We start from the raw sequence: 18,219 nt of genomic DNA, 5'->3' as shown, positions 1-18,219 counted from the left end.
AATTAAACCTGATGTTCAAGAAGGAACTGCAGATGCTGGAATAAACAAAGGTAGATAAAAATGATGGAGAAACTGGAGAAACTCATCAGCGGGTGAGGCAGCATTTATGGAGCGAAGGAAATAGGAAATGTTTTGGGTCGAGACCCTTCTTCACATTGATGTGGGGCGGGAAAAAGAAAGGAAGAGGCAGTGAGAGTAGGCTGTGGGACAGCTTTGAAGGGGAGGGGAAGGAGGGCAAAAGCAAGGACTGTCTGAACCAATTCCCTGGTCAATTCGTCCCTCCCTACCCAAATCGCCCCCTTCCTCTGGTACTTTCCCTTGTCGCTTTACCTCCCCCCTCGACTCCATCCAAGGACTCAAGCAGTCTTTCCAGCTGAGGCAGAGGGTCACCTGCACCTCCTCCAACCTCATCTATTGCATCCGCTGTTCCAGGTGTCAACTACTCTATATCGGTGAGACCAAGCGCAGGCTTGTCGATCGCTTCGCCCAACACCTCCACACAGTTCGCAATAACCAACCTGATCTCCCGGTGGCTCAGCACTTCAACTCCCCCTCCCATTCCGAATCCGACTTTTCTGTCCTGGGCCCCCTCCATGTCCAGAGCGAATTGGAGGAACAGCACCTCATATTTTACTTGGGTAGTTTACACCCCAGCGGTATGAACATTGACTTCTCCAATTTCAGGCAGTCCCTGCTTTCACCCTCCTTCCCCTCCCCTTCCAGCTCTTCCACTGCCTACTGTCTCCACATCTTCCTTTTTTTCCCGCCACACTGCCCCGCCCACATCAGTCTAAAGAAGGGTCTCAACCCGAAACGTCGCCTATTCCTTTGCTCCATAGATCCTGCCTCACCCACTGAGTTTCTCCAGCATTTTTGTCTCCCTTTAATTATACCTGACATTAGTCAAATCAAATTGCCACTTACAAAGTCAGAGTATTAAACACTTGGGCAGGAACATGGATAGGATAGGTTCAGAGTGATATGGGCCAATCGTGGGCAGGTGGGACTAGTTTAGATGGGGCACCTTGGTTGACAAGGGCAAGTTGGGCCAAAGGGCCTTTTCCCGTGATCTATGACACCCAAGCAGATTTGAAACAACTGAACATCCAAACTCATCTATTGTCAACATCAGTAACAAATATAACTACATTATTCAACATGAAACTTTGTTGTGAAAGAAATAATCCAATAAATCTAGTGTAAAGTTTGAAGAGATTACGGGCGGCACAGTGGCGCAGCGGTAGAGTTGCTGCCTCACAGCACCAGAGACCCGGGCTCCATCCTGACCACAGGTGCTGTCTGTGTGGAGTTTGGACATTCCCCATGACCACGTGGGGTTTCTCCGGATACCTCCCCCACTCTAAACACGTGCAGATTTGGAGGTTAACTGGCATCGGTAAAAATTATAAATTGCCCCTCGAGTATTGGATATTGTTAGTGTGTGGTGATCGTTGGTCGGTGCGGACTCGGTTGGCCGATGGGCCTGTTTATGAGCTCTATCTCTAAACTAAACATTCCTTCCAGATTCTGCCTGAGCCACCGAGTTCCTCCAGCACGTTGTGTTTTGAAAACATTTGGATCATGTGTAATGATCTAAATTTCTATTTGAAGCAAACATTCAAAATACAGTAACTATTGGAAATCAAGACTTTTACCTTCATCGACTTTTTCATTGACATCATTTTCTTTTTTGCCATAATCTGCAGAATAAAAAAAGAGCTTAATTAAACCTGATGTTTAAGAAGGAACTGCAGATGCTGGAAAAAACGAAGGTAGACAAAAATGCTGGAGTAACTCAGCGGGTGAGGCAGCATCTATGGAGCGAAGGAAATAGGGAACGTTTTGTGTCGAGACCCTTCTTCACATTGATGTGGGGGGCTGGGGCGGGAAAAAGAAAGGAAGAGGCAGTGAGAGTAGGCTGTGGGACAGCTTTGAAGGGGAGGGGAAGGAGGGCGAAAGCAAGGACTGTCTGAACCAATTCCCTGGTCAATTCGTCCCTCCCTACCCAAATCACCCCCTTCCTCTGGTGCTTTCCCTTGTTGCTTTACCTCCCCCCTCGACTCCATCCAAGGACTCAAGCAGTCTTTCCAGCTGAGGCAGAGGTTCACCTGCACCTCCACCAACCTCATCTATTGCATCCGCTGTTCCAGGTGTCAACTACTCTACATCGGTGAGACCAAGCGCAGGCTTGTCGATCGCTTCGCCCAACACCTCCACACAGTTCGCATTAACCAACCTGATCTCCCGGTGGCTCAGCACATCAACTCCCCCTCCCATTCCAAATCACACTTTTCTGTCCTGGGCCTCCTCCATGTCCAGAGCGAATTGGAGGAATAGCACCTCATATTTTACTTGGGTAGTTTACACCCCAGCGGTATGAACATTGACTTCTCCAATTTCAGGTAGTCCTTGAATTCACCCTCCTTCCCCTCCCCTTCCAGCTCTTCCACTGCCTACTGTCTCCACATCTTCCTTTTTTTCCACGCCACACCGCCCCACCCACATCAGTCTAAAGAAGGGTCTCGACCCGAAACGTCGCCTATTCCTTTGCTCCATAGATGCTGCCTCACCCACTGAGTTTCCGCAGCATTTTTGTCTACCTTTAATTTTACTTCGGAGTCACGTGAGCGACTACGTGAAGAAGGGCCGTCCGTCTGCGTGCGCGTCATTACGTCTGAACGCAACGCGCGATGGACTGGAGAGGCACTGCGTTCTTCCAGACCGTTAGGATGGGCAGGTAAGGAAAGTTGAATCACTTACCTCGTTCTTTCGGGCTTGAAACTTTTTGTAGGGGCCCAGATGTCGAGGATACGGTCCGCGGGGAAGTCGGCTGCCGAAGACCGCAGCATTTCCCAGTAGCGGGCTACGGTTTTTAACCATATAACCATATAACAACTACAGCATGGAAACAGGCCATCTCGACCCCTCCAGTCCGTGCCGAACACGTATTCTCCCCTAGTCCCATACACCTGCGTTCAGACCATAACTGTTTCCCGACACAGCGCCGGCAGCTGAGCCGGCAGGAGACTTGTTGCAGGAGGAGAGCTCCGTTGGGGGTCCTGCAGTACGGGAAAATCCACCCGCAAGTCAAACAACCCATTGACTCAGAAGAGTCCGGGGAGGGAAAGGGATACCTTCCCTCAACGGAGAGCGTCTGAGGACGACTCTCCCACATAGGAGCAACTTTTGGAGAAGTTGCTCCAACAATGACCTGCTCTAAGGAGAGAGCTGTGTCAGCCCGGGGCCTACAGCAGCAGGCAGTACCGGGAGCCTCGCATAATGGGGCAACCCAATGTCTTCCCCATTGGAGGGGGAAGTACATATGGAAGAAAGCACTCTGAATCAGAGTACAAAAGCAGGGGGGGGGGGGGGGGGGGGGACCTTCCCAGGGACAAGCAGAAGAAAGGAAGTAAGTAACTTTTACTTATATAGCACTGTTTAAGTTAACTTGCACCAAAAAGCTTTACATAAAATAAATAATAAGCACAAAAGAAAAGAAATACTTCTGCAATCACCCAGGTTCCACTGGGTGCTTCCCTGGATAGAGATCTAGAAAATGTCTCCTGCTCTGAGGAGAGGAGCATTCACTGTCAGTTTCAGTCTGACCCAAAGCAAGAATCTCATTTAGGCCCGCTGGAGGGGCCATGTCAGCGCAGGTATCCTCAGGGGCCTGCGGCAGCCCCTGTTTTCAGGGCTACCTACAAATCTCACTCTCAATGGAGAGGAGTGTGAGTGATCAGTAGGTAACTGATCTTGAATTACAATACTATACAATACCATTCATTTGTCATTTGAACCTCACATAACGTTCAAACGAAATTTGGCTTCGAGATCAGTAGGTAACTGATCTCGAATTAAAGTATGAACATACTGAAGCACATGCATATGGCCTCAAGAGACAGCAGTTGGCAGAATATCCGCACAAATGCCGGCAAGGGAACAGCGCTATCAGGGTGACTTTGGAGAAACCAGCCGTCGAATCCTATCTTCAGGTAAGACCAGAAGAAGGAAGCAAAAGCTGTCGGATCAATCAAGGTACCAACGACAAGCAAAACTTCGTCAGTAGGCGACAACACACCCCACACCTCCATAGGGGGTAAGCAGTTCACTGAAGCCGGTGGTAGCTTGAAAGCTGGGCACGGAAATATGATCAGTCGTCTTTCAAGGCAGACTCAGAATTATGGCCAGAATTGTCCGACAAGGCAGGCTCAGTATGATGAGGTTTTCAGACCAAGACCCAAGCAGAGGTCAGGAGAAACATGGAATCCACACTCCCTACCAGTCCTACTCCCAATCAAGGAGCGAAAAGGAACCCGCATCAGGGGCCTTTGGGCTTACCACAAGACCACCGGTAGCCATGAAGGTAGGTGGGTCTGGGTTTACTGAAACAAGGGATTGTGGACCAGTTACATGTTGGTAATTTACTCTTGTGTTTTTGTTCAAAATGATAATAACATGAATTTCAGATCTGGTTTTAAAAAACAGATAACAACATGTGATTATTTTTTACTGCACAACATACATAGGTTCCAAGCAGACTTGGAACTTGGACCGGAATTGTCTTCAAGGCAGGCCCAGTATTTTGGGCAGGATTGCCTTCCAGGACAGGTGACAGATGGAGGATGTCACTTCATCCAGGTTTAACTCATTTGTGCAGTACAGACTTTTAGAAACAGCAATTTTTTGTTACGGTCTAACTACTGTTTTATAGGAGCTTCCTATAAAATGGTCACATGGCATGCATCGACCTCAAAGATGCATAGTATTCGGTGTCTATTCATTAAGAACAGGAGATATTTGAAGTTTAACTGGATGGCATGGCTCTGCCAAATGGGTTTTCATCAGCTCCTAGACTATTGACTAAACTACGGAAACCAATTCTGGGACTACAAAGGTCTCAAAACCACATGGTAATGGCATATTTGGAGGACATTTTTGTTTTTGGACTCACCAAGAATTGGCAGAAGCATCAGTCAAGCAAACCAAAACCCTGTTTGATAGAATTGTTTACCTCATCCATCCAGTTAAATCAAAATTGACACCTACAAGGGTAATTGATTACCTAGAATTTACTATCAAAAACAGTAAATATGTTGGTGACTTTGCCTAGGGGCAAATGACTATATAAATCAAGCCTGCTATGACCTGATAGTCAAATACTAGCCATCTATCAGGCAAACAGCGAGTGTAATTGGGAAATAGTAGCTGCATTCCCAGCAGTACGGGCCTTTGCATTACCAGAACTTACAGCAAGCAAAGGAACGAACACTCAGATTACATGCAGGCCGAATTGGCAAAACTGGATTGTCAGCAGAGGCCATTGTTGAATAACTATGGTGGATAACGAATGGGAGACAGCTCAGGGAAATTTTGCTTGAAAGCCATTGAGGGTTCTTCAGACCTATGCCAGCGGCTAAGGGGAGCCACCAACACAGTCTAGAGCTGTGGGGGCAGATGGAATGAGCAGGAGTCTGTAATTCCCCAACATATGGAATCAATTACCCAGAATTGTTGGGGGCACAATATGGACTCAAGGGTTTCTGTAGCAATATACAACCGGTGCTTGTTCAAATTCAGATTGATAACACCACTGTGGTGTCACATATCCATTAACAAGGGTGGTGTAAAATCTGTATCTTATGACAGATTGTCGAACCTCATTTGGCACTGGTGAATCGAGAGGAATATTTGGGAAATCTACGAGGTAGATATAACACGGTGACAGATGCTGGATCCCGAATGTTTAATAACAACACAGAATGGATGTTGAATCAGGCAGTATTTAACAAAATAAATACACGATTTGGCATACCAGATGTTGATCCGTTTGCTTCTAGACTACCCATTAGTTACCCAGATATGTGTCCTGCGAGCTGGATCCAGGAGCAAGGCAGTGGATGCTTTCTCCCTCAATTGGGGAGGAATGTTTATGTATACTTTCCGCCAATTTGTCTCACAAACCGATGCTTGACAAAAATCAAGCAAGACTAAGCCACAGGCATATTGGTAGTGCCAGATTGGCCTACTCAAGCCTGGTCCCCAAAAATGTTGGGAATTATAGTCCAGCCAGTAATGGCTGTACCCAAGAGCAGGGACCTCCTAGTGAACCCAGTTACAGGGAGCAATCATCCACTACATGAACGTATAACTTGTTAGTCTGCAGATTCTGAGGAGGCCATTTCAAGGCATAGGACTGTCCGAACAAATACAACACAGTTCGGATAACGGATGTCTTGGAGTTCCTATTAACTGTACTATAACTATAAACTAAGTTATAGTGCATCTATAGTGCCAGAGGCGCACTCTCCTCCTATCTGATGCCGGAAGCAGGGCACAGTTCGATAGATTTACTAGAATGTTGCCTGGGTTTCAGCAACTAAGTTACAGAGAAAGGTTGAACAAGTTAGGGCTTTATTCTTTGGAGCGCAGAAGGTTAAGGGGGGACTTGATAGAGGTTTTTAAAATGATGAGAGGGATAGACAGAGTTGACGTGGAAAAGCTTTTCCCACTGAGAGTAGGGAAGATTCAAACAAGGGGACATGACTTGAGAATTAAGGGACTGAAGTTTAGGGGTAACATGAGGGGGAACTTCTTTACACTCAGAGTGGTAGCTGTGTGGAATGAGCTTCCAGTGAAGGTGGTGGAGGCAGGTTCGTTTTTATCATTTAAAAATAAATTGGATAGTTATATGGATGGGAAGGGAATGGAGGGTTATGGTCTGAGCGCAGGTATATGGGACTAGGGGAGATTATGTGTTCGGCACGGACTAGAAGGGTCGAGATGGCCTGTTTCCGTGCTGTAATTGTTATATGGAACGCACCCCTTTACAACAAAATTCATGAAGGGAATTTACAATTTAAGACCTCCAAGGCAAAGGTACACTGACACATGGGATGTGAGCATGGTACAAATCCTACTTTGACAGTGGGGAGCGCCTATAACTAACCCTGAAGGTGGTATGCTGACAGAGTCCAGACATTGCAAAAGCTACGGTTGGACTACATGACCACCAATATGAACAACATAACATTCCTAATCAGGAACCTGATAAACAGAGCAGGCCAGGAATGCCAGGGATGGAGATCCAGTTCTTGGCATATCCAGAGGACCAACGGTTGTGTGGGTGGTAACATACTAACACCGCTATCTGAGAGTTACGGAGGCTCAGAACAATCGGTCCTCATCAGCCATAAAAAAAACACACCAAAAGGTGTCAACTCAAACCATCTCCAGATGGTCAAAAGAGGTAATGGCGGTAGCAGGAGTAAACATTTATATGGTTAAATCTCACTCCACCAGGGCTGCATCTACGTCGGCAGCAAGATCTATGGACGTGCCCCTTGACGACATCCTAGTGGCTGCAGGATGGACGAATGAAATAACGGTCCACCGGTTTTATAACAAACCCATAACCGGACTGGGGGTGTTTGCACGTACCATTTTAAGTTCTGTCCCTTAGTTTCCCCCCCAAGGTTGGAAGGGGTAACTTTTTAAAAAACTTTTCTTTCATTTAAAGCATCAGTTTCTTTACTTAACTACGTAATGTCTGAATGCTTTAATGATCTGGGAGTCCACATCTCCGAGGATATGACGTGGGCATCACACGCATCAGCACTCGTGAGTAAGGCAAGGCAGCGCCTTTACCACCTCAGGCAATTGAGGAAATTCAGAGTGTCTCCGAGGATCCTCCAGTGCTTCTACGCAGCGGCGGTGGAAAGCATCTTGTCCGGAAATATTACCAACTGGTTTGGGAATTACTCTGCCAAGGACAAGAAGGCTCTGCAGAGAGTAGTGCGTTCGGCCGAACGCACTATGGGAACTTCACTCGCCCCCCTGCAGGATCTATACAACAGGAGGTGCAACTCCAGAGCAAATAAAATCATGGGAGACCCCTTCCACCCCTGCAACGGGCTGTTCCAGCTGCTACGGACAGGCAAACGCCTCCGTTGCCATGCGGTGAGAACGGAGAGGTTGAGAAGGAGTTTCTTCCCAGAGGCCATTCGGACTGTAAACGCCTATCTCACCAGGGACTAACTCTACTGAACGTTTTTCCTTCCATTATTTATTATGTAAAAGAATATGTGTGTTATGATTGTGTTTATAATTTGTTTGGTTGTTTGTCTTTTGCACAAAAGTCCGCGAGCATTGCCACTTTCATTTCACTGCACATCTAGTATGTGTATGTGACAAATAAACTTGACTTGTTTACACGCATCCATGGTCAATCCATTCAGTGTGTGACGCCTGGATTCGTAACCGGCGTAAAATCACAGAGCTTTGAAATCTTCACGTAGTCACTCACGTGACTCCAAAGTAAAATAGTAAGATTAAACGAGAACTTACCAGTTTGAAGTTTGATCTTGATTTTATGAGGAGTTACGATGAGTGATTACGTGCCCACCACTCCCACCCTCATACTATCAAGGTCACATGGAAGTTCTAGTTTCTTCAATCTTACTATTCTCAGGTCTTCTTTTTATCTGTGATTTAACACCGCTGCTTTGAAGATTGACGCGCACGCAGACGGACGGCCCTTCTTCACGTAATCGCTCATCGTAACTCCTCATAAAATCAAGATCAAACTTCAAACTGGTAAGCTCGTTTAATCTTAGTATTAAAGCTGACATTAGTCAAATCAAATTGGCACTTACAAAGTCAGAGTATTAAACACTTGGGCAGGAACATGGCTAGGATAGGTTTAGGGGGATATGGGCCAATCGGGCAGGTGGGACTAGTTTAGATGGGGCACCTTGGTTGACAAGGGCAAGTTGGGCCGAAGGGCCTTTTCCCGTGATCTATGACACCCAAGCAGATTTGAAACAACTGAACATCCAAAATCATCTATTGACAACATCAGTAACAAATATAACTCCTTTAACCATATAACCATATAACAATTACAGCACGGAAACAGGCCATCTCGACCCTTCTAGTCCGTGCTGAACACATAATCTCCCCTAGTCCCATGTACCTGCGCTCAGACCATAACCCTCCATTCCCTTCCCATCCATATAACTATCCAATTTATTTTTAAATGATAAAAACGAACCTGCCTCCACCACCTTCACTGGAAGCTCATTCCACACAGCTACCACTCTCTGAGTAAAGAAGTTCCCCCTCATGTTACCCCTAAACTTCAGTCCCTTAATTCTCATGTCATGTCCCCTTGTTTGAATCTTCCCTACTCTCAGTGGGAAAAGCTTTTCCACGTCAACTCTGTCTATCCCTCTCATCATTTTAAAAACCTCTATCAAGTCCCCCCTTAACCTTCTGCGCTCCAAAGAATAAAGCCCTAACTTGTTCAACCTTTCTCTGTAACTTAGTTGCTGAAACCCAGGCAACATTCTAGTAAATCTCCTCTGTACTCTCTCTATTTTGTTGACATCCTTCCTATAATTAGGCGACCAAAATTGTACACCATACTCCAGAATTGGCCTCACCAATGCCTTGTACAATTTTAACATTACATCCCAACTTCTATACTCAATGCTCTGATTTATAAAGGCCAGCACACCAAAAGCTTTTTTTACCACCCTATCTACATGAGATTCCACTTTCAGGGAACTGTGCACAGTTATTCCCAGATCCCTCTGTTCACCTACATTCTTCAATTCCCTACCATTTACCATGTACGTCCTATTTTGATTTGTCCTGCCAAGATGTAGCACCTCACACTTATCAGCATTAAACTCCATCTGCCACCTTTCAGCCCACTCTTCCAACTGGCATAAATCTCTCTGTAGACTTTGAAACTCTACTTCATTACCCGCAACCCCACCTATCTTAGTATCATCTGCATACTTACTAATCCAATTTACCACACCATCATCCAGATCATTGATGTACATGACAAACAACAGTGGACCCAACACAGATCCCTGTGGCACCCCACTCGTCACTGGCCTCCAACCTGACAAACAACCATCCACCATTACTCTCTGGCATCTCCCATTCAGCCACTGTTGAATCCATCTTGCTACTCCACCATTAATACCCAACCATTGAACCTTCTTAACCAACCTTCCATGAGGAACCTTGTCAAAGGCCTCACTGAAGTCCATATACACAACATCCACTGTGTTACCCTCATCAATTTCCCGTGTAACATCTTCAAAAAATTCAAGAAGATTAGTTAAACAAGACCTTCCAGGCACAAATCCATGTTGACTGTTCCTAATCAGACCCTGTTTATCCAGATGCTTATATATATTATCTCTAAGTATTCTTTCCATTAATTTGCCCACCACTGACGTCAAACTAACAGGTCTATAATTGCTAGGTTTACTCTTAGACCCCTTTTTAAACAATGGAACAACATGCGCAGTACGCCAATCCTCCGGCACTATTCCCGTTTCTAATGACATTTGAAATATTTCTGCCATAGCCCCTGCTATTTCTACACTAACTTCCCTCAATGTCCTAGGGAATATCCTGTCCGGACCTGGAGACTTATCCACTTTTATATTTCTCAAAAGTGTCAGTACTTCCTCTTCTTTGATCCTCATAGTTTCCATAGCTACTCTACTTGTTTCCCTTACCTCACATAATTCAATATCCTTCTCCTTGGTGAATACCGAAGAAAAGAAACTGTTCAATATCTCCCCCATCTCTTTTGGCTCTGCAGATAGTTGTCCACTCTGACTCTCTAATGGACCAATTTTATCCCTCGTTATCCTTTTGCTATTAATATAGCGGTAGAAACCCTTCGGATTTACTTTTACCTTACTTGCCAAAGCAACCTCATATCTTCTTTTAGCTTTTCTAATTTCTTTCTTAAGATTCTTTTTACATTCTTTATACTCCTCAAGCACCTCATTTACTCCATGCTGCCTATAATTATTGTAGATCTCCCTCTTTTTCTGAACCGTGTCCAATTTCCCTTGAAAACCATGGCTCTTTACAATTTTTACGATTTCCTTTCAACATGAAACTTTGTTGTGAAAGAAACAATCAAATAAATCTAGTGTAAAGTTTGAAGAGATAACGGGCGGCACAGTGGTGCAGCGGTAGAGTTGCTGCCTCACAGCACCAGAGACCCGGGCTCCATCCTGACCACAGGTGCTGTCTGTGTGGAGTTTGGACATTCCCCATGACCACGAGGGGTTTCTCTGGATACCTCCCCCACTCTAAATATTATATTATAAATTGTCCCTACAGTATTGGATATTGTTAGTGTGTGGTGATCGTTGGTCGGTGCGGACTCGGTTGGCCGACGGGCCTGTTTATGAGCTCTATCTCTAAACTAAACATTCCTTCCAGATTCTGCCTGAGCCACCGAGTTCCTCCAGCACTTTGTGTTTTGAAAACATTTGGATCATGTGTAATGATCTAAATTTCTACTTGAAGCAAACATTCAAAATACAGTAACTATTGGAAATGAAGACTTTTACCTTCATCGACTTTTTCATTGACATCATTTTCATTTTTGCCATAATCTGCAGAATAAAAAAGAGCTTAATTAAACCTGATGTTTAAGAAGGAACTGCAGATGTTGGACAAAACAAAGGTAGATAAAAATGATGGAGAAACTCAGAGGGTGAGGCAGCATCTATGGAACGAAGGAATAGGAAACGTTTTGGATCGAGACCCTTCTTCACACTGATGTGGGGGGTTGGGGCAGGAAAAAGGGAGGAAGATGTGGAGAGAGTAGGCTGTGGGAGAGCAGTGAAGGGAAGGGGAAGGAGGGTGAAAGCAAGGATTACCTGAACCAACTCCCTGGTCAATTTGTCCCTCCCTACCCAAATCACCCCTTCCTCTGGTACTTTCCCTTGCAACCGCAGGAAACGCTACACATGTCGCTTTACCTCCCCCCTCGACTCCATCCAAGGACCCAAGCAGTCATTCCAGCTGAGGCAGAGGTTCACCTGCACCTCCTCCAACCTCATGGGAGTGGAGGTGGGGGGGGGGGGGGGGGGGGGATGGTGGGGGTACGGGGGGATGGTGGGAGTAGGGGGGGGTGTGTGTGCGGTGGGGGGAGGGGCATGTGTGGTAAGGGGGAGTGTGGGGGATGGGGTGGGTGAGGGAAGGGTGGGGTTGAAGGGGAGGTGAGGTGTTGGGGAGGGGGGTGTACGTGGGGGGTGTACGGGAAGGAGGGAGTGGGGGGTTGTTGGGGTAGGGGAGGTGGTGCATGTGGGAAGGGGTGGTGTGGATCCCTGCTCGCAGAATATTTCACCGTTCGGGACAAAACCTATTTGACTTGCAGCTGAGGAGAATGGTGAGTAAGGTGGCGAACAATCGTAGCGCTATGGGGGATCATTTTTGCGCAAATTTAGTTACAACGCAGACCGTAAGTGGTCAATAGTATAGATTGATAGAAGATGGCCAATCGCGGGCAGGTGGGACTAGTTTAGATGGGGCACCTTGGTTGACAATGGCAAGTTGGGCCGAAAGGCCTGTTTCAGTGATCTTTGACTAAGTGTCTCACCCAAGCAGATTTTAAACAACTGAACATCCAAATGCGTCTATTTTCAACATCAGTAAAAAATAAAACTAATTTATTCAGCGTGAAACTTTGTTGTGAAAGAGACAATCAAATAAATCTAGTGTAAAGTTTGAAGTGAGAAGGGACGGCACAGTGGCGCAGCGCCAGAGACCCGGGTTCGATCCTGACCACGGGTGCTGTCTGTGTGGCGTTTGCACATTCCCCCCTGTGAACGTGCGGGTTTCTTCCTACATCCCAAAGACAAAGAGTCATAGTCATACAGTGTTTAAACAGGCCCTTTGTCCCAACTTGTCCACTAAAGCCCTCTAAACCTATCCTATCCAAATACCTGTTTAAATGTTTCTTAAACATTGCAATAGTCCCTGCCTCAACTACCTCTGATTGCAATGTTTGTGTTAGAAAGTTACCCCTCTCAGTTCCTATTAAACCCCCCTCACCTTAAACGTTTGGCCTCTGGTCCTCGATTCCCCCAACTCTGGGCAAGAGACGCTATGCGTCCACCCGATCTATTCCTCTTAAGATTTATTTATTAATTATTTATTATTATTATTCATTTCGAACAGATTTAAAAAAAAAATACTACATACAAAAAACAAAACAAGAATATTTATAAAGTGTAAATATTTATAAATAAATGAATCATATGTGTCCGAATCGTGTACACATGTGGGTTTGTTAGTTAATTGGCCCTCTGTAAATTACCCCCTCGTGTGTCGGGTGGATGAGAAAGTGGGATAACATAGAACTAGTGTGAATGGATGATGAATTGTCAGCGTGGATACGGTGGGCCGAAGGGCTTGTTTCCACGTTGTATCTCTACACTAACATCAACATTGCAGTTCTAACTTTAATGAAATGTCATGCTGAACATAATATGAGTAAGATTCACCTTCAGAGAGTAATTGGAATTCCTTCTCCTGAATGTTTCTGCCCTCACATGAAGCACCTGATATTTGATGCAACCTTCTGCGATCACTTATTCCTGCCTCCAACATTATGCTCAAATTAGATGGAAACAAACCATCATCTGTGATCTCAGGAGAGCATTCACACCTTCCTTGGCAAAGCTCCCCATCTAGAAGCCACTTGTCTTGGATTTGAGCAGGAACATAGGATGTCAAGGAGACTCCGAGATTAACAGCTTGCTTCACTTTCAGTAGCCCTGGAGCCGGGTCACTTGTGATAGGAGATAAGGTAGGAGGCAAAGTTGATGTAGATTAGTGACTCATGCATTTGTAGTTACGCCCATTAGCTTGTCAGCATTCGACTGCTGCATTCCTTTAGTTTTAAGTGGAACTCAGAGAGAAGTTGTATTGCTTAGTAGACAATGAAGTCTATATACCCGTATGTTGGTGTAAGGCCACTGTTATAATAAGGACTACAATCGACATGGTATCAGAAGTGGGGTCTGAACCCACGCCTCCAGTTGGAGGCCAGAACCAGTTTCACGGGCAAAAAACATGTTTACTGGCCTGGCATGGCCGAATACATGAGTGAAAATGTGGCAGCTTGTGCTGCGTGCAATAGTCTGGTGCCTCATCAACAAAAGCAACCACTTCTGCCACATCCTGTACCTGCGCTCTCGTGGTCTACGGTGGCAGCTGACATTTTACTGGCACGGCAAGCAGTACCTGGTGCTCGTGGATTCTTAAGGGCCTGTCCCACTAATGCGACCTAGGCTCGCAAATTACGCAACCTCATGGTCGCTTGAGGCGTACGGGCACCCCATGGCCACACGGGGCCGGTCCCACTTAGAAGCACGGAGTTGTGCGGGGCTGGTCCCGACCTCACGAGGTGCTCCGAAATTCTTGCAGTGGCCGAAATCTTCACGCGCCAACGGCCTGTCGGCACGCAAGCATATTACAGTCGTACACAGCGTCTTAACGACGTACGCCTAGCGCATGACGTTGCAGGATAGTCACCGCCCGCGTGGCATTGCGTGATGACATCACCGCCTGACGCTGTGTGACGCCCAAATTCAGCCGGTCCGCCTTCTACCCAGCTAATTAGTAAGCACGACGCAAAAGACGTCACGCACGAACTTCGGGCCAAACGCACGCAATCCCATGCAAGTGGGGCAGGCCCTTTATTCAAGGTGGTTCAACATTGATGTTCTCAGCAGCCCTATTTCGAAATTATCTCATCACTTTTCCATCCACGGATCTCCAGGCAAGCTGCTGACTGAAAATGGCAATCAGTTTACCAGCCAACAATTCAAAGAGTTTGCTAGACGCTGGAATTTTCACCACATCACCAGCAGCCCTGAATATCCACAGTCTAACGGGCTGGCTGAGCGGACTGTCAGAAGTGCAAAACAGCTCATGGAACACTCTCACAGGGCTAAATCTGACATATTCCTGGATCTGCTCAATTTACGCAACATTTCCCATGACCCCATCTTGGGCTCACCCGCTCAATGCTTATTGTCAAGGCAGACCCATGCCCCGCTGCCCCTAGCAGATCAAGCATTAATCCCACATGTCTTTCTGCCTGAGGAGGTTCAAACCAGGTTGCAACAGAAGCATGAAATACAAAAGAAATGGTTCGACAAGTCAAGTAGGCCACGGCCACCGCTGACCAAGGGACATGTGGTCCGTTTACATACTGACAAAGGCCACGACCGTATTGGGGTAGTTTCTGGCCTTGCTTCGGAGCCACGCTCGTACATCGTTAGAGCCGATGGCGGCACCTACAGACGCAACAGGCAACATCTTCGTTCTGCCTGTGAACGAGCCAGTCCCTCCTCCATATTATCCGGATCGTACAAGTTCATTTCAATCTGCGTCTAGTGACCCTGGCATGCTCTTGCCAGCACAACAATCCATGCCTGCGACAGTCCCTCTGTCTGTTCCATCTTCGCCTGCGCCAGTCTCCTTCTTCAACTCCAGAGGCGTTGGTCCACTCCCCCTCGGCAGTGAAGTCGCCAGCTCTTTCCCACGAGAACAAAAATGGAGAGATGGCCTCTATCGTACACGTGCCATCGTGTTTGCAGACCAGTCGTGAAGTATCTGGACTATGTTTGACTTTCCACCGGTCTGTCATTGGTTGTGATACTTGCTTTGCTTAGTTTAAGGGTCTGTATTGTTATTGATTCTTTAAGAGGGGCGGGGGGGGTAGATGACTCATGTTATGAGTCATGCATTTGTAGTTACGCCCACTGGCTTGTCCTTTAGTTTTAAGTGGAACTCTTAAGAGATAAGTTGTATTGCTTTGTAGCCAATAAAGTCTATAAACCCTTATGTTGGTGTCAGGCCACTGTTATTACAAGGACGGAAACAGACCCTTTGGCCCATTGTGTCCACGCCGACCAGCAATCCCTGTACACTGACACTATCCTGCACACTAGTGACAATTTACAATTTTTATTGATGCCAATTAAACTTCAAACCTGCACATCTTTCGAGTGAGGGAGAAAACTGGAGCACCCTGGGGAAAACCCACTCGATCACAAGTAGAATGTACTAACTCTGTACAGAAAGCCCCCGTAGTCAGGATCAAAGCCAGGATTCTGGTGCTGTAAAGCAGCTGCTCTACCGTTGCACCACTGTGCCCCCCCCCCCCCCCCCCCCCCCCCCCCCCCCCCCCCCCCCCCCCCCCCCGGAAGTTTTTAGCAAAATAAGAATTTCACTATGCCTCAGTACAGCTGACAATAAAAGTGGAATATCATGCAGCATCTCTGTTGGTGCTGTACGGAATCCAGCCATTTTGAAAATATTCTTCTTTTATCAATCATGAAGTCAGCACAGTGCCGCAGCGGGTAGAGCTGCTGCCTCACAGCGCCACATACCGGGTTCGATCCTGACCTCGGGTGCGGTCTGTGTGGAGTTTGCACGTTCTCCCTGTTTTCTCCCACATCGTAAAGATGTGCAGGTTTGTAGGGTAATTGGCCCTCTGTAAATTGCCCCTAGTGTGTCGGGAGTGGATGCGAAAGTGAGGGTAACAAGGTACTAGTGTGAATGGGAGATCGATGGCCGGCGTGGGCCCGTTGGCCCGAAGGGCTGATTTCAATGCTGTATCAACCAATGTAGAAATGTAGTGCAACATATAAATATAAAATGGAAACTTGCAAACCGAGGGGAGACAGAGGACCCTAAGGGAGACTATGTGAAACATACCTGGAAGTTTTAAAGACAGTTGTTTTGTTATTGGAGTATTTAACCTTGAATGCGTCACTTGAAAGGAAATCTTTTCATCAAATTGTAGATCAGTTGGATTAATACTCAAAGAGGACCACATCTGAAAACATCCATTCTCATCCTCCATCATAACTGCATCTTCGACTCCATGGGATATTGGTTTCCCTTTACGTAGCCAGCTTGTTCTGATTTTTTTTGGATGAAAGTTATCAACTTTGCAGACGAGACGATGTTGCGAACCAGACGCAGCCACTGGTGGCTCATACTTAATGTCGTCGACGATTGGAATCCCTGTTGAAATTCATGAAAGAAGAGTCATTTACAAGAGTGAATAACATCGTGCATGGTGGCGCAGCGATAGAGCTGCTGCCTTACAGGTGCTGTCTGTACGGGCTTTGTACGTTTTCCCCGACTGCGTAGGTTTTTTTTCCGGGTGCTCCGGTTTCTTCCCACGCTCCAAAGACGTACAGGTTAGTCGGTTAATTGGCTGCAGTAAAATTGTAAATAGTCCCCAGTGTAGGATAGTGCTAAGGTACACGGGGTGATCGCTGGTCAGCGCAGACTCGGTGACCCGACGGCCCTGTTTCCTGTACAAAGAACAGTAGACTACAGGGGCTGTCCCTTCGGCCCACAATGTCTGTGCTGAACGTCACTATTGTACCCCCACCACCATCGGCAGCACGTTCCAGGTACCCACCACCCTCCATGTAGAAAACTTGCCCTGCACATCACCATTAAACTTAGTCCCCCTCACTTTGAAAGCTATACCCTCGAGCCTTTGACATTTCCACCCTGGGAAAAAGGCTGACTGTCTACCCCATTATTATTTGATATGCTTCTATCAGGTCTCCCTTCAGTCTCTGGCGTTCCAGAGAAAATAATTCAAGTTTGTCCAGCCTCTCCCTGAAGCAAAAACCCTCTAAACCAAGCAACATTTGAGAAAGATAAGACACAAAATGCTGGAGTAACTCAGTGGGACAGGCAGCATCTCTGTAGAGAACGACTGAAGAAGGGTCTCGATCCGAAATGTCACCCATTCATTCTCTCCAGAGATGCTGCCTGTCCCACTGAGTTACTCCAGTATTTTGTGTCTATCTTCGGTTTAAACCAGCATCTGCATTTCCTTCCGAAGTATTTTGATAAAACTTGTCTGCGCCTTTTGCACATACTTCTTATGGTACGATGTGGCTGCAGATTTTGCTGCTACAATATTCACCTTTTAATTTTAAAGTGTAACTGGAAGCATTGGGGTTGCCTGAAGTTGTAGAATGAAGGACTTTCATCTTAAATTCTTTTCCATGGTCAACAGCAGCTGGTGTGAATTTCCACTTGGATAAACGTGAATAGCAACCATTCTCTGTGTCCAGTTCATTTGGTCCCAGAGTAATTCCTACTTTGAATGGATCTTTCACTTTCTCAAAGTCTTTGAACCAGAATATGTCATTTACTTCAGGATAGAATCCGTAAGCTTTGCAGGAGAGTGTTACTTCCTTTCCCATTTCGGGGCAAAGTGGATCGACCTCAATTGCTGTAAGCTCTGGCAATGAAACTGGAGAAATGGGGAAAAAAAGGTTAATCTGAACGTGTAATTTAAAGAAAACTAGAATTCAGAGAAAAATTAACAAAAAATTGAGAAAACAA

At 46.2% G+C, this 18,219-nt stretch overlaps 1 protein-coding gene across 9 annotated transcripts in view; it reads right to left on the bottom strand.

Annotated features, from left to right (window-relative positions):
- LOC129705966 (uncharacterized) overlaps positions 1–18,219 on the bottom strand; it is a 129,858-nt gene that overhangs the window by 12,437 nt on the left and 99,202 nt on the right. For 5 of the 9 annotated variants that reach the window (XM_055649928.1, XM_055649931.1, XM_055649934.1 and 2 more), the window contains 4 exons: positions 17,795–18,127; positions 16,558–16,869; positions 11,391–11,435; positions 1,656–1,700 (listed from right to left, as the gene is read on the bottom strand). In XM_055649928.1, the coding sequence (XP_055505903.1) occupies positions 1,656–1,700; positions 11,391–11,435; positions 16,558–16,869; positions 17,795–18,127 (735 nt within the window). The remainder of the gene's footprint in view (positions 1–1,655; positions 1,701–11,390; positions 11,436–16,557; positions 16,870–17,794; positions 18,128–18,219) is intronic. The other 4 variants (XM_055649929.1, XM_055649933.1, XM_055649930.1 and 1 more) reach the window with 3 other exon arrangements.

This window comes from Leucoraja erinacea, chromosome 18, assembly GCF_028641065.1.
Source record: "Leucoraja erinacea ecotype New England chromosome 18, Leri_hhj_1, whole genome shotgun sequence".
NCBI classification, from domain to species: Eukaryota; Metazoa; Chordata; class Chondrichthyes; order Rajiformes; family Rajidae; genus Leucoraja; species Leucoraja erinaceus.
Note: the sequence above shows the minus strand (reverse complement) of the source record. Positions and strands in the feature narration are given on the sequence as shown.